Genomic DNA, 26,846 nt, shown 5'->3' on the forward strand with positions numbered 1-26,846 from the left:
GCGGTTTCAGAAGTGGTAGAGGATGTGTGGATCAGGTGTTTGCTTTGAAGAATGTATGTGAGAAATACTTAGAAAAGCAAATGGATTTGTATGTAGCATTTATGGATCTGGAGAAGGCATATGATAGAGTTGATAGAGATGCTCTGTGGAAGGTATTAAGAATATATGGTGTGGGAGGCAAGTTGTTAGAAGCAGTGAAAAGTTTTTATCGAGGATGTAAGGCATGTGTACGTGTAGGAAGAGAGGAAAGTGATTGGTTCTCAGTGAATGTAGGTTTGCGGCAGGGGTGTGTGATGTCTCCATGGTTGTTTAATTTGTTTATGGATGGGGTTGTTAGGGAGGTAAATGCAAGAGTCCTGGAAAGAGGGGCAAGTATGAAGTCTGTTGGGGATGAGAGAGCTTGGGAAGTGAGTCAGTTGTTGTTCGCTGATGATACAGCGCTGGTGGCGGATTCATGTGAGAAACTGCAGAAGCTGGTGACTGAGTTTGGTAAAGTGTGTGGAAGAAGAAAGTTAAGAGTAAATGTGAATAAGAGCAAGGTTATTAGGTACAGTAGGGTTGAGGGTCAAGTCAATTGGGAGGTGAGTTTGAATGGAGAAAAACTGGAGGAAGTGAAGTGTTTTAGATATCTGGGAGTGGATCTGTCAGCGGATGGAACCATGGAAGCGGAAGTGGATCATAGGGTGGGGGAGGGGGCGAAAATTTTGGGAGCCTTGAAAAATGTGTGGAAGTCGAGAACATTATCTCGGAAAGCAAAAATGGGTATGTTTGAAGGAATAGTGGTTCCAACAATGCTGTATGGTTGCGAGGCGTGGGCTATGGATAGAGTTGTGCGCAGGAGGATGGATGTGCTGGAAATGAGATGTTTGAGGACAATGTGTGGTGTGAGGTGGTTTGATCGAGTAAGTAACGTAAGGGTAAGAGAGATGTGTGGAAATAAAAAGAGCGTGGTTGAGAGAGCAGAAGAGGGTGTTTTGAAATGGTTTGGGCACATGGAGAGAATGAGTGAGGAAAGATTGACCAAGAGGATATATGTGTCGGAGGTGGAGGGAACGAGGAGAAGAGGGAGACCAAATTGGAGGTGGAAAGATGGAGTGAAAAAGATTTTGTGTGATCGGGGCCTGAACATGCAGGAGGGTGAAAGGAGGGCAAGGAATAGAGTGAATTGGAGCAATGTGGTATACAGGGGTTGACGTGCTGTCAGTGGATTGAATCAAGGCATGTGAAGCGTCTGGGGTAAACCATGGAAAGCTGTGTAGGTATGTATATTTGCGTGTGTGGACGTGTGTATGTACATGTGTATGGGGGGGGGTTGGGCCATTTCTTTCGTCTGTTTCCTTGCGCTACCTCGCAAACGCGGGAGACAGCGACAAAGTATAAAAGAAAGAAAGAAAAATATATATATATATATATATATATACACACAGACATATACATATATACACATGTACACAATTCATATTGTCTGCCTTTGATCATTCCCATCACCACCCCGCCACACATGAAATAACAAATCCCTTCCCCCTCATGTGCGTGAGGTAGCGCTAGGAAAAGACAACAAAGCCCACATTCGTTCACAGTCTCTAGCTGTCATGTAATAATGCACTGAAACCTCAGCTCCCTTTCCACATCCAGGCCCCACAGAACTTTCCATGGTTTACCCCAGACACTTCACATGCCCTGGTTCAATCCATTGACAGCACGTCCACCCCAGTATACCACATCGTTCCAATTCACTCTATTCCTTGCACGCCTTTCACCCTCCTGCATGTTCAGGCCCCGATCACTCAAAATCTTTTTCACTCCATCTTTCCACCTCCAATTTGGTCTCCCACTTCTCCTCGTTCCCTCCACCTCTGACACATATATCCTCTTGGTCAATCTTTCCTCACTCATTCCTTCCATGTCACCAAACCATTTCAAAACACCTCTTCTGCTCTCTCAACCACACTATTTTTATTACCACACATCTCTCTTACTCTATTATTACTTACTCAATCTAACCACCTCACACCACATATTGTCCTCAAACATCCCATTTCCAGCACATTCACCCTCCTCCACACAACTCTATCCATAGCCCATGCCTCACAACCATATAACATTGTTGGAAACACTATTCCTTCAAACATACCCAGTTTTGCTCTCAGAGATAATGTTCTCGACTTCCACACATTCTTGAACACTCCCAGAACTTTCGCCCCCTCCCCCACCCTATGATTCACTTCCACATCCATGATTCCATCCGCTGCCACATCCACTCCCAGATATCTAAAACACTTTACTTCCTCCAGTTTTTCTCCATTTAAACTTACCTCCCAACTGACTTGTCCCTCAACCTTATTGTACCTAATAACCTTGCTCTTATTCACATTTACTCTCAGCTTTCTTCTTTCACACACTTTACCAAACTCAGTCACCAGCTTCTGCAGTTTCTCACACAAATCAGCCACCAGTGCTGTATCATCAGCAAACAACAACTGACTTACTTCCCAAGCTCTCTCATCCACAACAGACTGCATACTTGCCCCTCTTTCCAAAACTCTTGGATTCACCTCCCTAACAACCTCATCCATAAACAAATTAAACAACCATGGAGAAAAATCATATATATATGATAAATATTTTATATCCACTTCCTTCATGACCTTTGCATCATCTGAAAACATATTTAGGTAGATGTGTTGGAAATGAAATGTTTGAGTACAAAGTGTGGTGTGAGGAGGGTTGATCAAACAAGAAATGACAGGATAAGAGAGAGGTGTTAGAGAAAAAGAAGTGTGTATAAAAGAGCTAAAGAGGATATGCTGAAATAGGTGAGACATATAAGGAGGATGAGTGGAGATAGGGTTGTGCGGAGGAGGGTGGATGTCTTGGAAATGAGATGTTTGAGGACAGTATGTGGTGTGAGGTGGTTTGATTAAGTAATAAAAAGGTAAGAGAGATGTGTGGTAATAAAAAGAGTGTGGTTGAGAGAACAGAAGAGGGTGTATTGAAATGATTTGGTCACATGGAGAAAATGAGCAAGGAAAGATTGACAAAGAGGATATATGTATCAGAGGTGGAGGGAACGAGAATTGGGAGACGAAATTGAAGGTGGAAGGATGGAGTGAAAAAGATTTTGAGCGATTGTGGCTTGAACATACAGGAGGGTGAAAGGCGTGAAAGGAATATAGTTAATTGGAACAATTTGGTATACAGGGGTCGACGTGCTGTCAGTGGATTGAACCAGGGCATGTGAAGCATCTGGGGTAAACCATGGAAAGTTTTGTAGGGCCTGCATGTGGAAAGGAAGCTGTGGTTTTGGTGCATTATACACGACAGCTAGAGACTGAGTGTGAACTAATGTGGCCTTTGTTGTCTTTTCCTAGCGCTACCTCACACGTGCGCAGGGGGGTGGGGGATGCCATTTCATGTGTGGCATCATGGCGAAAGGAATGGATGAAGGCAGCAAGTATGAATATGTACATGTGTATATATGTATATATCTGTGTATGTCTAAGTATGTATGCGTTGAAATGTATAGGTATGTATATGTGCGTGTGTGGGCGTTTATGAATATACATTTGTATTTGGGTGGGTTGGGCCATTCTTTCGTCTGTTTCCTTGCGCTACCTGACTGACGTGGGAGACAGCGACAAAGTGTAATAAATATAAACAAAATATAATTTGTATACATATATTCAGAAAAAGAACCAGAAATACATATGTACAGGCAAAATGAGTATAATACTCTTTCCCTGTAACACACAAATAGCAATCATATACATATATACAAAGGGGAAGGCTGGGTAGATTTTTGTATCTGGACTGCAAGAAAGTATGTGACACTACACCAAATAATTTAAAGGCTGATTAAGAAGGTGGATCACTATGTCAGGAATAAGAATGGCACCCATTAATGAATCAAAGATTATCTTGGTGGAAGGGAACAAAGGAGCCTATTGAAATGGGCTGAGGTCACCAGGAGGGTTCTGTTCTGGAAGCATCATTCATTTTGATCTAGAGGAAATTACTTGCCAGAAGATAAGTAATCTATTTGATTATGTTAGGAGATGATGTAATGGTCATAAAGGAAGTGAAAAAGGTGAAAGATTACATCAAATTACAAATGAACCTCAACAGACAGACTCCAAAGTTGGTGTAATACATAGTTGATAAAGTCCAAATACATGTAAAGTAATAAGGATGGGTTACAGTTAAAGAAGGCCTTGATATGATAATTATCAAGCAGGAAATAAGCCACAGGAATATGAGTGTAAGGCTTGCCAAGCAGCTTACATCATCCCTAACCACAGTCCCACTTAAGAGAATAGTTAAGGAGACCAACCATCTGCTGTTAAATATTAGAATTGCATTCAAGTTCAAGAATAAGGAAATATTCAGGAAGCTGTTCACATCATTCATAATGCTTGAATTTGAATATGCTTTTCACGTTCAGTCACCACATCTAAAGAAACACAAAGAAATAATAGAGAAGGTCCAGAGGAGACACAAATGGTTTTAGAAATAAGAGGAATGAGTTGTAGGTAAAGGCCAGAAAACTTAAATTATTCCACCTTAGAAGAGAAAAGGATGACAGGTGTTTTTAAAACAGATTAATGACACATACAGTGAACAGTTCTTCAAGAGATGCTAGGAGAGAACCAGATGACATAACATAATTCTGAGCCAAAAACTTGTTAAGATGTGAAAAATGGAACACAGTGGAATAAAATGAAGACATGAGTAATACAGACTGCAAACAGAAATCTAAACACATGTGACACTAGATAATGTTCAAGGAATGGAGCCCCACAAGTGTAAAACTCCTCATCTTATAGTACAAATAGGTAAATACACACACTTTCAAAAACAGCACCCTTACATAGCCCTGAATGCTCAACCACTCCTACTGAAAATAACAAAAACATACTGGGTACTATACAAGACACAAAGATGCCATTCACTCTCCAACCACAAATATCAACACAAAGGCAATAAACAAACTAAACACTCTCAGAACATGTAATGGTAACAGATTTGGACTGGAAAAAAAGTTACTTAGTATCTTCCACAAACAATTCATCTGCTCCAGCCAAAAATATGCTTCACCTGTCTCGTCATTCATAGTCAAAAGAGAATGTGAGAAAGCTTAGAACAATCATTGGCTGCTTAGCAACCACAAACACTATCTGCACTACATAGCACTACACCCGTCCCACACAACGCACTCCAACACTTTTCACTTGAACGGCTTGTACTTATAGTTTCTCTCTCCTCTAACAAACACAAACACTGACAAAAATATACAGACTTTAATAACTTAACAAGCACTGAACAACTTCACACCTAACCCAGTCTTAAACTCCACTCCACCAGACATACACACATCTGAAACCACTCCCCAGGCAAATAGGAATTACATATTCTCGTCCACATTCTGGACGCCATCCATCTCTCCAACGATGTGCGCTACCATTTAGCATATCACAAGCCCTCCTCATGCAATTGATACACCTTCCACAGCAAAGATGCTGAACACTAAAGATGCATATACTAATGTTATTCACCACCACTGTACATGCATAAAAAATAAGGATAGAATGAGATACCTAGTTCATGACATGCAGTAATAACAAGACCTCTATCCCTGCCCATCTTCTCTTGAGGTGTCAGCCACACTCCATCCTCCCACTCAGCAATCCACCAGGTCAACAGAAAGGTAGCTACGTTACTCTTTTTTTAGTACCAATCAATTAATCTATAAATTTTGTTTTTTCTACATATGTGAGGTAGTTTCTGGATCTAACCCATCAATTACATGATCAACTACAAATGCATTGTTCAAGCAATATAAATCAAACCAAAGTATATACTTAAGCGCCATGCAATAATGATTCACTGTGATATTCACAAGAAGATTTTTTCTTATACATCATTTCACTGCTTTTTTTTTTTTTTTTTTTTTTTTTTTTTTTTTTTTTATACTTTGTCGCTGTCTCCCGCGTTTGCGAGGTAGCGCAAGGAAACAGACGAAAGAAATGGCCCAACCCCCCCCCCCCCCCATACACATGTACATACACACGTCCAGACACGCAAATATACATACCTACACAGCTTTCCATGGTTTACCCCAGACGCTTCACATGCCTTGCTTCAATCCACTGACAGCACGTCAACCCCTGTATACCACATGACTCCAATTCACTCTATTTCTTGCCCTCCTTTCACCCTCCTGCATGTTCAGGCCCCGATCACACAAAATCTTTTTCACTCCATCTTTCCACCTCCAATTTGGTCTCCCTCTTCTCCTCGTTCCCTCCACCTCCGACACATATATCCTCTTGGTCAATCTCTCCTCACTCATTCTCTCCATGTGCCCAAACCATTTCAAAACACCCTCTTCTGCTCTCTCGACCACGCTCTTTTTATTTCCACACATCTCTCTTACCCTTACGTTACTTACTCGATCAAACCACCTCACACCACACATTGTCCTCAAACATCTCATTTCCAGCACATCCATCCTCCTGCGCACATCTCTATCCATAGCCCACGCCTCGCAACCATACAGCATTGTTGGAACCACTATTCCCTCAAACATACCCATTTTTGCTTTCCGAGATAATGTTCTCGACTTCCACACATTTTTCAAGGCTCCCAAAATTTTCGCCCCCTCCCCCACCCTATGATCCACTTCCGCTTCCATGGTTCCATCCGCTGACAGATCCACTCCCAGATATCTAAAACACTTCACTTCCTCCAGTTTTTCTCCATTCAAACTCACCTCCCAATTGACTTGACCCTCACCCCTACTGTACCTAATAACCTTGCTCTTATTCACATTTACTCTCAACTTTCTTCTTCCACACACTTTACCAAACTCAGTCACCAGCTTCTGCAGTTTCTCACATGAATCAGCCACCAGCGCTGTATCATCAGCGAACAACAATTGACTCACTTCCCAAGCTCTCTCATCCCCAACAGACTTCATACTTGCCCCTCTTTCCAGGACTCTTGCATTTACCTCCTTTACAACCCCATCCATAAACAAATTAAACAACCATGGAGACATCACACACCCCTGCCGCAAACCTACATTCACTGAGAACCAATCACTTTCCTCTCTTCCTACACGTACACATGCCTTACATCCTCGATAAAAACTTTTCACTGCTTCTAACAACTTGCCTCCCACACCATATATTCTTAATACCTTCCACAGAGCATCTCTATCAACTCTATCATATGCCTTCTCCAGATCCATAAATGCTACATACAAATCCATTTGCTTTTCTAAGTATTTCTCACATACATTCTTCAAAGCAAACACCTGATCCACACATCCTCTACCACTTCTGAAACCGCACTGCTCTTCCCCAATCTGATGCTCTGTACATGCCTTCACCCTCTCAATCAATACCCTCCCATATAATTTACCAGGAATACTCAACAAACTTATACCTCTGTAATTTGAGCACTCACTCTTATCCCCTTTGCCTTTGTACAATGGCACTATGCACGCATTCCGCCAATCCTCAGGCACCTCACCATGAGTCATACATACATTAAATAACCTTACCAACCAGTCAACAATACAGTCACCCCCTTTCTTAATAAATTCCACTGCAATACCATCCAAACCTGCTGCCTTGCCGGCTTTCATCTTCCGCAAAGCTTTTACTACCTCCTCTCTGTTTACCAAATCATTTTCCCTAACCCTCTCACTTTGCACACCACCTCGACCAAAACACCCTATATCTGCCACTCTGTCATCAGACACATTCAACAAACCTTCAAAATACTCATTCCATCTCCTTCTCACATCACCGCTACTTGTTATCTATCATTAACTTATCATTGGAATTCAACATGCTTTTCATATTTCTTATCACTCTCTCAGAGAAATGTAAAATGTATATTTAACTCATTTCAAAGGTGTATTAGTAATACACATTTTATGTGCAAATTTTAGTTTGGTTGAAAAAAATATGGGTAGTGTAGAGTAATCTGTATAGATGCAACTTTGGTTTCTGTAAATTCGATATAAATGAGACCAGTAACTAAATGATCCAATCAGTGTATTTGAGAACCAAGTAAAGGATCACGAAATATACGATAAGTATGTGAGTCTTGAGTTCAAGTTCTATCTTAATGAATGCAAATACTGGACCCAATTTTTTACATCATGGGTCCGTTATGGGCCTATGAGTTTGATGTTATGGATATGCCAATTTACACAACAAAAAGGTTTACATAAATATGTTAAGAAAATGACTATACAGCCATCATACCTGTGAAGGGCATTTGGGATCACCATCAGGATCTGTCCTGCTTCCTCCCCAGTGTTGAGGAAGCTGGTCAGCATCAATGTCTTCCAACAGGGCCTCTTTCCACCCACTGTATCCAAAGATGCGTATTTTCTTAAGGGTAACTTCATGAAGGAAGGGTTTAATCAGAGCATAAGCTAGTGTAAACACCTTCGGTGCTGCAAAAGTAGTTTCCTCTATTACTTGATCATACAGTGGGCGTATATTGGATACACATGGAGATGAGACAACAAATACTTCAAAAATATATCCAATTCTACAATGCTTAAACTTTTAGTCACATGGAATAAGCACTATATATACATATAAGTAAGGGCAGAAATTTCTCACCATTTATAACATAGGCACATTTGAGAAACTCAGGATAGTTAGCCTCATACAGCTGTACTAACTCAAGGATCACATCCATTGCTGCAAGTGAGAAGAGTAAAGTATTTCATGAATCACAAGATACAGTGAATGAAGTTTAAAAGATAATAAATTTCTTGCAAACTCAGATCAATGAACAAGGGGTGGATAAAGCAGGTACAGCCTCTGATCTTCACTTACACATATGTGCAACTCAAGTTTAATGTATTATATATATTGACCTGAGGCTTCCACACTAATAAGAGCTTAAATTTTCGTTTTTCACACTCAGTCAAATAATTAAGACAGATTTTCTTTATTCACACTTATCAAGCTCATACACAATATAAATCATGGTTAAATAAGAGATTTTATTAGAATTCATATTACAAACTTCTCATAAACAAAAAATTAGCCTGGTCTTATTTAGGGTGCAGTGACAAACTGCATACAAAACATACTAGGCAAAATTATATGAAGAGACTGTGTGCAGTTTATGTCTTGAGATGTTAATTCTTCAGATGAACAAAAAAGAAAAATTATATACACAAAGAAAACCTTGTCAGTAAATGCAGGTATACATTAATTCTGGCATTCCTGACATAAAGTCCTCACTAACCAGGTTTCCAAGTAACATGTCTTAAAGAGAAGTTCTCAAGGTCAAATATACAGCACTGCTGGGTCACAGGGTGACCCAAAACCTGAGTTTGTTTGGCCATGTCTTGCCGAGATGCTTCCAAAACCCGAATAGTGTAGCGTATGTAGTCATTCTTACGCACACTTGACAGAAGTCCCCTCATGTCACATCCTCCATACGGAATAACCCAAACTGGTGATAAGGAAAATATTATCTTTTACTATTTTTCTATTTCAGATATGGAATATTACCATACAGAATCAAATTATAAGATATATTTTATTTATTAATCATACTTTGTTGCTGTCTTCTGCATTAGTGAGGTAGCGCAAGGAAACACGAAAGAATGGCCCAAACCATCCACATACGCACGCACATATACATACCTATACATTTCAACGTATACATACATATGCATACACAGACTTATACATATATACACATGTATTCATACTTGCTGTCCTCCGCCATTCCTGTTGCTACCCCGCCACACATGAAATGGCACCCCCCTCCCCCCACACACGTGCAAGGTAGCGCTAGGAAAAGACAACAAGGGCCACATTCGTTCACACTCAATCTCTAGCTGTCATGTGTAATGCACCGAAACCACAGCTCCCTTTCCATATCTAGGCCCTACAAAAACTTCCCATGGTTTACTCCAGACACTCCACATGCCCTGGTTCAATCCAATGACAGCATGTCGACCCCTGTATACTACATTGTTTCAATTCACTATATTCCTTGCACGCCTTTCACCCTCCTGTATGTTCAGGCCCCGATCACTGAAAATCTTTTTCACTCCATCCTTCCACCTCCAATCTGGTTTCCCACTTCTCGTTCCCTCCACCTGACACATATATCCTCTTTGTCAATCTTTCCTCATTCATTCTCTTCATGTGACCAAACCATTTCAATACACCCTCTTCTGCTCTCTCAGCCACACTCTCTTTATTATCACATCTCTCTTACCATTTCATTACTTACTTGATCAAACCACCTCACACCACATATTGTCCTCAAACATCTCATTTCCAACACATCCACCCTCCTCCGCACAACCCTATCTATAGCCCACACCTCATAACCATATATAACATTGTTGGAACCACCATTCCGTCAAACATACCCATTTTTGCTTTCCGAGACAATGTTCTCACCTTCCACACATTCTTCAATGCTCCCAGAACCTTTGCCCCCTCCCCCACCATGTGACTCACTTCCGCTTCCTTAGTTAAATCCGCTGTTAAATCCACTCCCAGATATCTAAAACACTTCACTTCCTCCAGTTTCTCTCCATTCAAACTTACCTCCTAATTGACTTGTCTCTCAACCCTACTGTACCTAATAACCTTGCTCTTATTCACATTTACTCTCAGCTTTCTTCTTTCACACACTTTACCAACCTCAGTCACCAGTTTCTGCAGTTTCAATCTAACAACCATGGAGATATCACGCACCCTTGCCGCAAACCTACATTCACTGAGAACCAATCACTTTCCTCTCTTCCTACTCGTACACATGCCTTACATCCTCCAAAAAACTTTTCACTGCTTCTAGCAACTTGCCTCCCACACCATATATTCTTAATACCTTCCACTGAGCATCTTTATCAACTCTATCATATGCCCTCTCCAGATCCATAAATGCTACATACAAATCCATTTGTTTTTCTAAGTATTTCTCACATACATTCTTCAAAGCAAACACCTGATCCACACATCCTCTACCACTTCTGAAATCACACTGCTCTTCCCTAATCTGATGCTCTGTACATGCCTTCACCCTCTCAATCAATAACCTCCCGTATAATTTCCCAGGAATACTCACCAAACTTATACCTCTGTAATTTGAACACTCACTTTTACCCCCTCTGCCCTTGTACAATGGCACTATACATGTATTCTGTCAATCCTCAGGTACTTCACCATGAGCCATACATATAATGAATATCCTCACCAACCTCAACAACACAATCACCCCCTTTTTTAATACATTTCACTGCAATACCATCTAAACCCGCCGTCTTGCTGGCTTTCATCTTCCGCAAAATTTTCACTACCTCTTCTCTGTTTACTAAACCAATCTCCCTGACCCTCTCACTTTGCACACCACCTCAACCAAAACAACCTATAACTGCCACTCATCATCTAACACATTCAACAAACCTTCAAAATACTCACTCCATCTCCTCACATCACCACTACTTGTTATTACCTCCCCATTAGCCCACTTCACCGATGTTCCCATTTGTTCTCTTGTCTTATGCACTTTATTTACCTCTTTCCAAAATATCTTTTTATTCTCCCTAAAATTTAATGATACTCTCTCACCCCAACTCTCATTTGCCCTCTTTTTCACCTCTTTCACCTTTCTCTTGACATCCTGCCTTTTTCTTTTATAAATCTCACAGTCATTTGCACTATTTCCCAGCAAAAATCATCCAAATGCCTCACTCTTCTCTTTCACTAATAATCTTACTTCTTCATCCCTCCACTGACTACCCTTTCTAATCTGACCACCTCCCACCTTTCTCCTGCCCCAAGAATCTTTTGCGCAAGCCATCCCTGCTTCCCTCAATACATCCCATTCCTCTCCCATTCCCCTTACGTCCTGTGCTCTCACCTTTTTCCATTCTGCATTAGTCTCTCCTGGCACTTCCTCACATAAGTCTCTTCCCCAAGCTTACTTACTCTCACCACTCTCTTCACCCAAAATTCTCTCTTCTTTTCTGAAAACCTCTACAAATCTTCACCTTCGCCTCTACAAGATAATGATCAGACATCCCTCCAGTTGCACCTCTCAGCTCATCAACATCCAAGAGTCTGTCTTTCATGCACCTATCAATTAGCACGTAATCCAATAACGCTCTCTGGCCATCTCTCCAACTTACACACATATACTTATGTATATCTCTCTTTTTAAACCAGGTATTCCCAATCACTAGTCCTTTTTCAGCACACAAATCTACAAGTTCTTCACCATTTACAACAATGAATACCCCAAGACATCAATTATTCCCTCAACTGCCACATTACTCACTTTTGCATTCAAATCAACCATCATTATAATAACCCGGTCTCCTGCATCAAAACTGCTAACACACTCACTCAGCACTCCCAAAGCACTTGCCTCTCATGATCTTTCTTCTCCAGCCCAGGTGCATACGCACCAATAATCACCCATCTCTCTCCATCCACTTTCAGTTTTACCCATATCAATCTAGAGTTTACTTTCTTACACTCTATCACATACTCCCACAGCACCTGTTTCAGTAGTGCTACTCCTTCTTTTGCTAATGTCCTCTCACCAACCCCTGACTTTACTCCCAAAACATTTCCAAACCACTCTTCCCCTTTACTCTTGAACATTGTTTCACTCAGAGCCAAAACATCCAGGGTCCTTTCCTCCTTTTTTCTCATCATGGTTACATCCACACACATTTTTAGACACCCCAATGTGAGCCTTGTAGGAGGATGAGCACTCCCCACATGACTTCCTCTTCTGTGTCCCCTTTTAGAAAGTTAGAATACAAGGAGGGGAGGGTTTCTAGCCCCCCGCTCCCGTCTCTTTTAGCCGCCTTCTACAATACACGGGGAATGCATGGAAAGTATTCTTTCTCCCCTATCCCCAGGTACACTTTTACTGAGACTTTGGTAATTTGTATACATAAGTAGAGATCTAAAGTCTGCATCATAATCTATGTGATTATCAACTGCAGCATTTCTATATATAACTCACCTGGACAACCTGTTTTGTCATGTCCTACCATACCAACAGGATAATACTGGAGTAGCACCTCAGGAACATCCCAGTCCAAAACTGTATCTGCACCCCAGTCTTTGCGCCACTCCAAGCTCTTGAAACAAAAAAGATATTCATGAAGTTCAACTCAAGTAAACATAAAGTATCGAGGATGGCCCACTGAAAAAAAAGGCCATGATATGATTAATATCCAGAACACAAGCTGCCAGATTACATGTGTGAGATGGATATGAGGGTTAACTTTGTACCTTACATATCACAAGAGTCCCACTTACGACAAGTAAGGCTTTAAATTTGCCCAAGCTAGATGAGAGAAGAAAGGGGTGACCAGATCACAGCCTTTATGCTTTTAAAACAGTAACAATATAAACATTGCACAGTTCTTCCAAGAGTTAGAGAGATTGAATAAATAGAGGATATAAAATGAAATTAAGCAAGTAACTTATCAAAAATAATGTAAAGAATAATCTTCACAGTATAAGAGTGCTGGATGAATAGAACAAAATGACTGCAGACAGTTAATGCATAAAGCGTGCATAAAGTAAAGAAGCTGCATGCTGACGAATGCTGAAATGGGGCCCAACTCTCTCCCATAGTGTGCAAATGGGTAATTACAAAATAAAACATCTACACTTTATGATGGGTCCACCCAATAGAAGTAGCCAGCTTCCTGAGTGCTGTAGAAGCTCCACAGCTCCACAAAAAAGACTCCTAAAGCGGAAGGTACGCTAATACACACACACACACACACACACACACACGCACACACACATATATATATATATTTATTTATTTATTTTGCTCTGTCACTGTCTCCCGCGTTAGCGAGGTAGCGCAAGGAAACAGATGAAAGAATGGCCCAACCCACCCACATACACATGTATATACATACCCATCCACACATGCAAATATACATACTTATACATCTCAATGTACACATATATATATACACACACAGACATATACATATATACACATGTACATAATTCATACTGTCTGCCTATATTTATTCCCATCGCCACCCCGCCACACATGGAATAAAAACCCCCTCCCCCCTCATGTGTGCGAGGTAGCGCTAGGAAAAGACAACAAAGGCCCCATCAATCACACTCAGTCTCTAGCTGTCATGTAATAATGCACCGAAACCACAGCTCCCTTTCCACATCCAGGCCCCACACAACTTTCCATGGTTTACCCCAGACACTTCACATGCCCTGGTTCAATCCATTGACAGCACGTCGACCCCGGTATACCATATCGTTCCAGTTCACTCTATTCCTTGCATGCCTTTCACCCTCCTGAATGTTCAGGCCCTGATCACTCAAAATCTTTTTCACTCCATCTTTCCACCTCTAATTTGGTCTCCCACTTCTCGTTCCCTCCACCTCTGACACATATATCCTCTTTGTGAATCTTTCCTCACTCATTCTCTCTATGTGACCAAACCATTTCAAAACACCCTCTTCTGCTCTCTCAACCACACTCTTTTTATTTCCACACATCTCCCTTACCCTTACATTACTTACTCAATCAAACCACCTCACACCACATATTGTCCTCAAACATCTCATTTCCAGCACATCCACCCTTCTGCACACAACTCTTTCCATAGCCCATGCCTCGCAACCATACAACATTGTTGGAACCACTATTCCTTCAAACATACCTATTTTTGCTTTTGGAGATAATGTTCTCGACTTCCAAACATTCTTCAAGGCTCCCAGAATTTTCACCCCCTCCCCCACCCTATGATTCACTTCCGCTTCCATGGTTCCCTCCGCTGCCACATCCACTCCCAGATATCTAAAACACTTTACTTCCTCCAGTTTTTCTCCATTCAAACTTACCTCCCAAATGACTTGACCCTGAACCCTACTGTACCTAATAACCTTGCTCTTATTCACATTTACTCTAAACTTTCTTCTTTCACACACTTTACCAAACTCAGTCACCAGCTTCTGCAGTTTCTCACATGAATCAGCCACCAGTGCTGCATCATCAGCGAACAACAACTGACTCACTTCCCAAGCTCTCTCATCCACAACAGACTGCATACTTGTCCCTCTTTCCACAACTCTTGCATTCACCTCCCTAACAACCCCATCCATAAACAAATTAAAACACCATGGAGACATCACACACCCCTGCTGCAAACCTACATTCACTGAGAACCAATCACTTTCCTCTCTTCCTACACGTACACATGCCTTACATCCTCAATAAAAACTTTTCACTGCTTCTAACAACTTGCCTCCCACACCATATATTCTTAATACCTTCCACAGAGCATCTCTATCAACTCTATCATATGCCTTCTCCAGATCCATAAATGCTACATACAAATCCATTTGCTTTTCTAAGTATTTCTCAAATACATTCTTCAAAGCAAACACCTGATCCACACATCCTCTACCACTTCTGAAACCACACTGCTCTTCCCCAATCTGATGCTCTGTACATGCCTTCACCCTCTCAATCAATACCCTCCCATATAATTTACCAGGAATACTCAACAAACTTATACCTCTGTAATTTGAGCACTCACTCTTATCCCCTTTGCCTTTGTACAATGGGACTATGCAAGTATTCCGCCAATCCTCAGCCACCTCACCATGAGTCATATATACATTAAATAACCTTACCAACCAGTCAACAATACAGTCATCCCCCCTTTTAATAAATTCCACTGCAATACCATCCAAACCTGCTGCCTTGCCGGCTTTCATCTTTCGCAAAGCTTTTACCACCTCTTCTCTGTTTACCAACTCATTTTCCCTAACCCTCTCACTTTGCACACCACCTCTACCAAAACAGCCTATATCTGCCACTCTATCATCAAACACATTCAACAAACCTTCAAAATACTCACTCCATCTCCTTCTCATATCACAAATACTTGTTATCACCTCCCCATTAGCCCCCTTCACTGAAGTTCCCATTTGCTCCCTTGTCTTACGCACTTTATTTACCTCCTTCCAAAACATCTTTTTATTCTCCCTAAAATTTAATGATACTCTCTAACTCTAACTCTCATTTGCCCTCTTTTTCACCTCTTCCACCTTTCTCTTGACCTCCTGCCTCTTTCTTTTATACATCTCCCACTCATTTGCATTTTTTCCCTACAAAAATCGTCCAAATGCCTCTCTCTTCTCTTTCACTAATAAACTTACTTCTTCATCCACTCACTACCCTATCTAATCAACCCACCTTCAACGCTTCTCATGCCACAAGCATCTTTTGCGCAAGCCATCACTGCTTCCCTAAATACATCCCATTCCTCCCCCACTCCCCTTACCTCCTTTGTTCTCACCTTTTTCCATTCTGTACTCAGTCTCTCCTGGTACTTCCTCACACAAGTCTCCTTCCCAAGCTCACTTACTCTCACCACTCTCTTCACCCCAACATTCTCTCTTCTTTTCTGAAAACCCCTACAAATCTTCACCTTCGCCTCCACAAGATAATGATCAGACATCCCTCCTGCTGCACCTCTCAACATATTAACATCCAAAAGTCTCTATCGCGCACCTATCAATTAACACGTAATCCAATAACGCTCTCTGGCCATCTCCCCTACTTACATACGTATACTTATGTATATCTCGCTTTTTAAACCAGGTATTCCCAATCACCAGTCCTTTTTCAGCACATAAATCTACAAGCTCTTCACCATTTCCATTTACAACACTGAACACCCCATGTATACAAATTATTCTCTCAACTGCCACATTACTCACCTTTGCATTCAAATCACCCATCACTATAACCCGGTCTTGTGCATCAAAACCACTAACACAATCATTCAGCTGCTCCCAGAACACTTGCCTCTCATGATCTTTCTTCTCATGCCCAGGTGCATATGCACCAATAATCACCCATCTCTCTCCATCCACTTTCAGTTTTACCCATATCAATCTAGAATTTACTTTCTTACACTCTATCACATACTCCCACAACTCCTGTTTCTACGTATACCTATATATACATACAAAGGCATATACATGTATACACAAGTACATAATTCACATGTGCCTTTATTCATTCCTGTCGCCACCCCGCCACACATGAAATAACAACACCCTCCCCCCCCCGCATGCGCGCGAAGTAGCGCTAGGAAAAGACAACAAAGGCCACATTCATTCACAATCAGTCTCTAGTCATGTATAATGTACCGAAACCACAGCTTCCTTCCACATCCAGGCCCCACAAAACTTTCCATTGTTTACTCCAGACGCTTTCAATGCCCTGGTTCAATCCATTGACGGCACGTCGACCCCGGTATATATACATATATATATATATATATATATATATATATATATATATATATATATATATATATATATATATATATATATATATATATATATATATATAATACTTTGTCGGTTTTCCGCGTTAGTAAGGTAGCGAAAGGAAACAGACGAAAGACTGGCCCAACCCACCCACATACACATGTATTTACATAAACGCCCACACATGCACATATACATATCCATACATCTAAACATATACATACATAGACATACACAGATATATATATATATATATATATATATATATATATATATATATATATATATATATATATATATATATTATCCCTGGGGGTAGGGGACTAAGAATACTTCCCAAGTATTCCCTGCGTGTCGTAGAAGGCGACTAAAAGGGGAGGGAGCGGGTGGCTGGAAATCCTCCCCTCTCGTTTTTTTATTTTCCAAAACAAGGAACAGAGAAGGGGGCCAGGTGAGGATATTCCCTCTAAGGCCCAGTCCTCTGTTCTTAACGCTACTTCGCTAACCCGGGAAATGGCGAATAGTTTGAAAGAAAAGAAAAAGATATATATATATATATATATATATATATATATATATATATATATATATATATATATATATATATATATATACTTATCCATACTTGCTGCCTTCATCCATTCCTATCGCCACCCCGCCACAAATAAAATAGCACCCCGCTCCCCCCGCGAGCATGCGATGTAGCGCTAGGAAAAGACAAAGGCCACATTCATTCACACTCAGTCTCTAGCTGATATGTGTAATGCACCGAAACCAGTCTCTATCCACATCTAGGCCCCACAAAACTTTTTATGACTTACCCCTCATGTTTCACGTGCCCTGGTTCAATCCATTGACAGCACATCGACCCCAGTATATATATATATATATATATATATATATATATATATATATATATATATATATATATATATATATATATTATCCCTGGGGATAGGGGAGAAAGAATACTTCCCACGTATTCCCTGCGTGTCGTAGAAGGCGACTAAAATGGGAGGGAGCGGGGGGCTGGAAATCCTCCCCTCTCGTTTTTTTTTTGATTTTCCAAAAGAAGGAACAGAGAACGAGGCCAGGTGAGGATATTCCCTCAGAGGCCCAGTCCTCTGTTCTTAACGCTACCTTGCTAACGCGGGAAATGGTGAATAGTATGAAAAAAAAAAAAAAAATATATATATATATATATATATATATATATATATATATATATATAGATAGATAGATAGATAGATAGATAGATAGATAGATAGATAGATAAATAAGTATACGTATGTAAGTAGGAGAGATGGCCACAGAGCATTATTGGATTACGTGTTAATTGTTATGCGGGTGAAAGAGAGACTTTTGGATGTTAATGTGCTGAGAGGGACAACTGGAGGGATGTCTGATCATTATCGTGTGGAGGCAAAGGTGAAGATTTGTAGAGGTTTTCCGAAAAGAAGAAAGAATGTTGGGGTGAAGAGAGTGGTGAGAGTAAATGAGCTTGGAAAGGAGACTTGTGTGAGGAAGTAACAGGGGAGATTGAGTGAAGAATAGAAAAAGGTGAGAGCAAATGATGTAAGGACAGTGGGGGAGAAATGGGATGTATTTAGGGAAGTAGTGATGGCTTGCGCAAAAGAAGCTTGTGGCATGAGAAAGATGGGAGGTGGGCAGATTAGAAAGGGTAGTGAGTGGTGGGATGAAGTAAGATTGTTAGTGAAAGAGAACAGAGAGGGTTTTGGACGAATTTTGAAGGGAAGTAGAGCAGATGACTGGGAGATATGTAAAGGAAAGAGGCAGGAGGTCAGGAGAAAGGTGCAAGAGGTGAAAAAGAGGGCAAATGAGAGTTGGGGTGAGAAAGTATCATTAAATTCTAGGAAGAATAAAAAGATGTTTTAGAAGGAGATAAATAAAGTGCGTAAGACAAAAGAGCAAATGGGAACATCGGTGAAGGGGGCTCATAGGGAGGTAACAAATAGTAGTGGAGAAGGAGATGGAGTGAATATTTTGAAGGTTTGCTGAATGTGTTTGATGAGAGAGTGGCAGATATAGGGTGTTTCGGTCAAGGTGGTGTGCAAAGTGAGAGTTAGGGAGAATGGTTTGGTAAACAGAGAAGAGGTAGTGAAAGCTTTGCGGAAGATGAAAGCCGGCAAGGCAGCGGATTTGGATGGTACTGCATTGTAATTTATTAAAAAAGGGGGTAACTGTGTTTTTGATTGGTTGGTAAAGATATTCAATGTATGTAGTGCCTGAAGATTGGCAGAATGCATCCATAGTGCCATTGTATAAAGGCAAAGGGTGAGTGATCAAATTACAGAGGTATAAGTGTGTTGACTATTCATGGAAAATCATATAGGAGGATATTGACAGAGAGGGTCAAGGCATGTACAGAGCACCAGATTGGGGAAGACTAGTGTGGTTTCAGAAGTGGTAGAGGATGTGTGGATCAGGTGTTTGCTTTGAAGAATGTATGTGAGAAATACTTAGAAAAACAAATGGATTTGAATGTAGCATTTATAGATCTGGAGAAGGCATGTGACAGAATTGATAGTGATGGTTTGTGGAAGGTATTGAGAGTATATGGTGTGGGAGATAAGTTGCTAGAAGCAATGAAAAGTTTTTATCAAGGATGTAAGACGTTTGTACGAATAAGAAGAGAGGAAAGTGACTGGTTCCAAGTAAATGTCGGTTTGCGGCAGGGGTGCGTGGTATGTCCATGGTTGTTAGATTTGTTTATGGATGGGTTAACATTGTTAGGGAGGTGAATGCAAGAGTTTTGGAGAGAGGGACAAGTATGCTGTCTGTTGTGGATGAGAGGGCTAGGGAAGTGAGTCAGTTGTTGTTCGCTGATGATACAGTGCTGGTGGCTGATTCGGGTGAGAAACTGCATTAGTTGGTGACTGAGTTTGGTAAAGTGTGTGAAAGAAAGAAGCTGAGAGTAAATGTGAGTAAGATCAAGGTTATTAGGTACAGTAGGGTTGATGGACAAGTTAATTGGGAAGTAAGTTTGAATGGAGAAAAACTGGAGGAAGTGAAGTGTTTTAGATATCTGGGAGTGGATTTGGCAGCGGATGGAACCATGGAAGCGGAAGTGAGTCACAAGATGGGGGAGGGGGCGAAAGTTCTGGGAGCGTTGAAGAATGTGTGGAAGGCGAAAACGTTATCTCGGAGAGCAAAATTGGGTATGTTGGAGGGAATAGTGGTTCCAACAATGTTATATGGCTGCGAGGCATGGGCTATAGATAGGGTTGTTGCGAAGGAAGGTGGATGTGTTGGAAATGAGATGTCCGAGGACAATATGTGGTGTGAGGTGGTTTCAAGTAAGCAATGAAAGGGAAAGAGAGATATGTAGTAATAAAACGGGTGTGATTAAGAGAGCAGAAGAGGGTGTGTTGAAATGGTTTGGACACATGGAGAGAATGAGTGAGGAAAGATTGACAAAGAGGATATATGTGTCAGAGGTGGATGGAAGAAGGAGAAGCGGGAGACCAAACTGGAGGTGGAAGGATAGAGTGAAAAAGATTTTAAGCGATCAGGGCCTGAACATAAGGATGGTGAAAGGCATGGTAGGAACACAGTGAATTGGAACAACGTGGCCTACCGGGGTCGACGTGCTGTCAGTGGATTGAACCAAGGCATGTGAAGCGTCTGGGGTAAACCATGGAAAGTTTTTTGGGGCCTAAATGTGGAAAGGAAGCTGTGGTTTCGGTGCATTACACATGACAGCTAGAGACTGAGGGTAAACGAATGTGGTCATTTCATTTGTGGCAGGGTGGCGAAGGAAATGGATGAAGGCAGCATGTATGAATATGTACATGTGTATGTATGTATATGTCTGTGTATGTATATGTATGTATACGTTGAAATGTATAAGCATGTATATGTGCGTGTGTGGCAGTGTATGTATATACATATGTATGTAGGTGGGTTGGGTCATTCTTTCGTCTGTTTCCTTGCGTTGCCTCGCTAACGCAGGAGACAGCGACAAAATATAATAATATAAATAAATAAATAAATAAATAAATAAATATATATATATATATATATATATATATATATATATATATATATATATATATATATATATATATATATATATATATATATATTATCCCTGGGGATAGGGGATTAAGAATACTTCCCACGTATTCCCTGCGTGTCGTAGAAGGCGACTAAAAGGGGAGGGAGCGGGGGGCTGGAAATCCTCCCCTCTCGTTTTTTTTTTAATTTTCCAAAAGAAGGAACTGAGAATTGGGCCAGGTGAGGGTATTCCCTCAAAGGCCCAGTCCTCTGTTCTTAATGCTACCTCGCTAACGCGGGAAATGGCGAATAGTTTAAAAGAAAAAAAAAAAAAAAAAATATATATATATATATATATATATATATATATATATATATATATATATATATATATCCTCTTTGTCAATCTTTCCTCACTCATTCTCTCCATGTCACCAAACCATTTCAAAACACCCTCTTCTGCTCTCTCAACCACACTCTTTTTATTTCCACACATCTCTCTTACCCTTACATTACTTACTCGATCAAACCACCTCACACCACATATTGTCCTCAAACATCTCATTTCCAGCACATCCAACCTCCTCCGCACAACTCTATCCATAGCCCACGCCTCGCAACCATACAACATTGTTGGAACCACTATTCCTTCAAACATACACATTTTTGCTTTCCCAGATAATGTTCACGACTAACACATTCTTCAAGGCTCCCAGAATTTTTCCCCCTCCCCCACCCTATGATTCATTTCCGCTTCCATGGTTCCATCCGCTGCCAGATCCACTCCCAGATATCTAAAACACTTTACTTCCTCCAGTTTTTCTCCATTCAAACTTACCTCCCAGTTGACTTGACCCTCAACACTACTTTACTTAATAACCTTGCTCTTATTCACATTTACTCTAAACTTTCTGCTTTCACACACTTTACCAAACTCAGTCACCAGCTTCTGCAGTTTCTCACATGAATCAGCCACCAGCGCTGTATCATCAACGAACAACAACTGACTCACTTCCCAAGCTCTCTCATCCACAACAGACTGCATACTTGCCACTCTTTACAAAACTCTTCCATTCACCTCCCTAACAACCCCATCCATAAACAAATTAAACAACCATGGGGACATCACACACCACTGCCGCAAACCTACATTCACTGAGAACCAATCACTTTCCTCTCTTCCTACACGTACACATGCCTTACATCCTCGATAAAAACTTTTACAGCTTCTAACAACTTGCCTCCCACACCATATATTCTTAATACCTTCCACAGAGCATCTCTATCAACTCCATCATATGCCTTCTCCAGATCCATAAATGCTACATACAAATCCATTTGCTTTTCTAAGTATTTCTCACATACATTCTTCAAAGCAAACACCTGATCCACACATCCTCTACCACTTCTGAAACCACACTGCTCTTCCCCAATCTGATGCTCTGTACATGCCTTCACCCTCTCAATCAATACCCTCCCATATAATTTACCAGGAATACTCAACAAACTTATACCTCTGTAATTTGAGCACTCACTCTTATCCCCTTTGCCCTTGTACAATGGCACCATGCAAGCATTCCGCCAATCCTCAGGCACCTCACCATGAATCATACATACATTAAATAACCTTACCAACCAGTCAACAATATAGTCACCCCCTTTTTTAATAAATTCCACAGCAATACCATCCAAACCTGCTGCCTTGCCGGCTTTCATCTTCCGTAAAGCTTTTCCTACCTCTTCTCTATTTACCAAATCATTTTCCCTAACCCTCTCACTTTGCACACCACCTCGACCAAAATACCCTACATCTGCCACTCTATCATCAAACACATTCAACAAACCTTCAAAATACTTACTCCATCTCCTTCTCACATCACCACTACTTGTTATCACCTTTCCATTAACCCCCTTCACTGAAGTTCCCATTTGCTCCGTTGTCTTACGCACTTTATTTACCTCCTTCCAAAATATCTTTTTACTCTCCCCAAAATTTCGTGATACTCTCTCACCCCAACTCTTATTTGCCCTCTTTTTCACCTCTTGCACCTTTCTCTTGACCTACTGCACCTTTCTTTTATACATAACCCGCTCATTTGCATTTTTTTCCTGCAAAAATCGTCCAAATGCCTCTCTCTTCTCTTTCACTAATAATCTTACTTCTTCATCCCACCACTCATTACCCGTTCTAATCAACCCACCTCCCACTCTTCTCATGCCACAAGCCTCTTTTGCGCAAGCCATCACTGCTTCCCTAAATACATCCCATTCCTCCCCCACTCCCCTTACCTCCCTTGTTCTCACTTTTTTCCATTCTGTAATCAGTCTCTCCTGGTACTTCCTCACACAAGTCTCCTTCCCAAGCTCACTTACTCTCACCACCCTCTTCACCCCAACATTCACTCTTCTTTTCTGAAAACCCCTACAAATCTTCACCTTCGCCTCCACAAGATAATGATCAGACATCCCTCCAGTTGCACCTCTCAGCACATTAACATCCAAAAGTCTCTCTTTCGCGAGCCTATCAATTATCACGTGATCCAATAACGCTCTCTGGCCATCTCTCCTGCTTACACACGTATACTTATGTATACCTCGCTTTTTAAACCAGGTATTCCCAATCACCAGTCCTTTTTCAGCACATAAATCTACAAGCTCTTCACCATTTCCATTTACAACACTGAACACCCCATGTATACCAATTATTCCCTCAACTGCCACATTATTCACCTTTGCATTCAAATCACCCATCACTATAACCCGGTCTTGTGCATCAAAACCACTAACACACTCATTCAGCTGCTCCCCAAACACTTGCCTCTCATGATCTCATGCCCAGGTGCATATGCACCAATAATCACCCATCTCTCTCCATCAACGTTCAGTTTTACCCATATCAATCTAGAATTTACTTTCTTACACTCTATCAAATACTCCCACAACTCCTGTTTCAGGAGTAGTGCTACTCCTACCCTTGCTCTTGTCCTCTCACTAACCCCTGACTTTACTCCCAAGACATTCCCAAACCACTCTTCCCCTTTACCCTTGAGCTTCGTTTCACTCAGAGCCAAAACATCCAGGTTCCTTTCCTCAAACATACTACCTATCTCTCCTTTTTTCTCATCTTGGTTACATCCACACACATTTAGACACCCCAGTGTGAGCCTTCGAGAAGGAGGAGCACTCCCGGCGTGACTCCTCCTGTTTCCCCTTTTAGAAAGTTAAAAATACAAGGAGGGGAGGGTTGCTGGCCCCCCGCTCCCGTCCCTTTTAGTCGCCTTCTACGACAGGTGAGGAATACGTGGGAAGTGTTCTTTCTCCCCTATATATATATATATATATATATATATATATATATATATATATATATATATATATATATATACATATATATATATATATATATATATATATATATATATATATATATATATATATATATATATATATATCATCCCTGGGGATAGGGGAGAAAGAATACTTCCCACGTATTCCCTGCGTGTCGTAGAAGGCGACTAAAAGGGGAGGGAGCGGGGGGCTGGAAACCCTCCCCTCTTGTTTTTTTTTTTAATTTTCTAAAAGAAGGAACAGAGAAGGGGGCCAGGTGAGGATGTTCCCTCAGAGGCCCAGTCCTTTGTTCTTAACGCTACCTTGCTGATGCTGGAAATGGCGAATAGTTTGAAAAAAAAAAATATATATATATATATATATATACAAATACTTATTTATCTATTCATTTATTATACTTTGTCGCTGTTTCCCGCGTTAGCGAGGTAGCACAAGGAAACAGACGAAAGAATGGCCCAACCCACCCACATACACATTGTATATACATACACGTCCACACACGCACATATACATACCTATACATCTCAACATATACATATATATATACACACAGACATATACATATATACACAGGTACATAATTCATACTGTCTGCCCTTATTGATTCCCGTGGCCATCCCGCCACACATGAAATACCAACCCCCTTCCCCCCACATGTGCGCGAGGTAGCGCTAGCAAAAGACAACAAAGGCCACTTTCGTTCACACTCAGTCTCTAGCTGTCATGTATAATGCACCGTAACCACAGCTTCCTTTCCACATCCAGGCCCCACAGAACTTTCCATGGTTTACCCCAGACGCTTCACATGCCCTGGTTCAATCCATTGACAGCACGTCGACCCCGGTATATCACATCGTTCCAATTCACTCTATTCCTTGCACGCCTTTCACCCTCCTGCATGTTCAGGCCCCGATCACTCAAAATCTTCTTTACTCCATCTTTCCACCTCCAATTTGGTCTCCCACTTCTCCTCGTTCCCTCCACCTCTGACACATATATCCTCTTTGTCAATCTTTCCTCACTCATTCTCTCCATGTGACCAAACCATTTTAAAACACCCTCTTCTGCTCTCTCAACCACACTCTTTTTATTACCACACATCTCTCTTACCCTATTATTACTTACTCGATCAAACCCCCTCACACCACATATTGTCCTCAACATCTCATTTCCAGCACATCCATCCTCCTCCGCACAAGCCTATCTATAGCCCACGCCTCGCAACCATATAACATTGTTGGAACCACTATTCCTTCAAACATACCCATTTTTGCTTTCCGAAATGATGTTCTCGCCTTCCACACATTCTTCAAGGTTCCCAGAACTTTCGCCCCGTCCCCTACCTTATGATTCACTTCCGCTTTCATGGTTCCATCCGCTGCCAAATCCACTCCCATATATCTAAAGCACTTCAATTCCTTCATTTTTTCTCCATTCAAACGTACCCCCCAAACTGACTTGTCCCTCAACCCTTCTATACCGAATAACCTTGCTCTTATTCACATTTACTCTCAGCTTTCTTCTTTCGCACACTTTACCAAACTCAGTCACCAGCTTCTGCAGTTTCTCACACGAATCAGCCACCAGCGCTGTATCATCAACGAAGAACAACTGACTCACTTCCCAAGCTCTCTCATCCACAACAGACTGCATACTTGCCCCTCTTTCCAAAACTCTTGCATTCACCTCCCTAACAACCCCATCCATAAACAAATTAAACAACCATGGAGACATCACACACCCCTGCAGCAAACCTACATTCTCTGAGAACCAATCACTTTTCTCTCTTCCTACACGTACTCAAGCGTTACATCCTCGATAAACACCTTTCACTTCTTCTAACAACTTGCCCCCTAAACCACATATTCTTAATACCTTCCACAGAGCATCTCTATCAACTCTATCATATGCCTTCTCCAGATCCATAAAGCTACATACAAATCCATTTGCTTTTCTAAGTATTTCTCACATACATTCTTCAAAGCAAACACCTGATCCACACATCCTCAACCACTTCTGAAACCACACTCCTCTTCCCCAATCTGATGCTCTGTAAATGCCTTCGGCCTCTCAATCTATATTCTTCCATATAATTTCCCACGAATACTCAACAAACATATACCTCTGTAA

General features: G+C 41.1%; 1 protein-coding gene across 1 annotated transcript in view; it reads right to left on the bottom strand.

Moving 5' to 3' along the window:
* The window catches only part of LOC139749159 (SEC14-like protein 2), a 95,250-nt gene that overhangs the window by 17,476 nt on the left and 50,928 nt on the right, over nucleotides 1–26,846 (bottom strand). Inside the window, exons 3-6 of the mRNA XM_071662811.1 lie at nucleotides 13,036–13,153; nucleotides 9,280–9,489; nucleotides 8,643–8,723; nucleotides 8,277–8,470 (exon numbers count right to left, since the gene is read on the bottom strand). Of these exons, the coding sequence (XP_071518912.1) occupies nucleotides 8,277–8,470; nucleotides 8,643–8,723; nucleotides 9,280–9,489; nucleotides 13,036–13,153 (603 nt within the window). The remainder of the gene's footprint in view (nucleotides 1–8,276; nucleotides 8,471–8,642; nucleotides 8,724–9,279; nucleotides 9,490–13,035; nucleotides 13,154–26,846) is intronic.

This window comes from Panulirus ornatus, chromosome 6 (assembly GCF_036320965.1).
Source record: "Panulirus ornatus isolate Po-2019 chromosome 6, ASM3632096v1, whole genome shotgun sequence".
Lineage (NCBI taxonomy): Eukaryota > Metazoa > Arthropoda > Malacostraca > Decapoda > Palinuridae > Panulirus > Panulirus ornatus.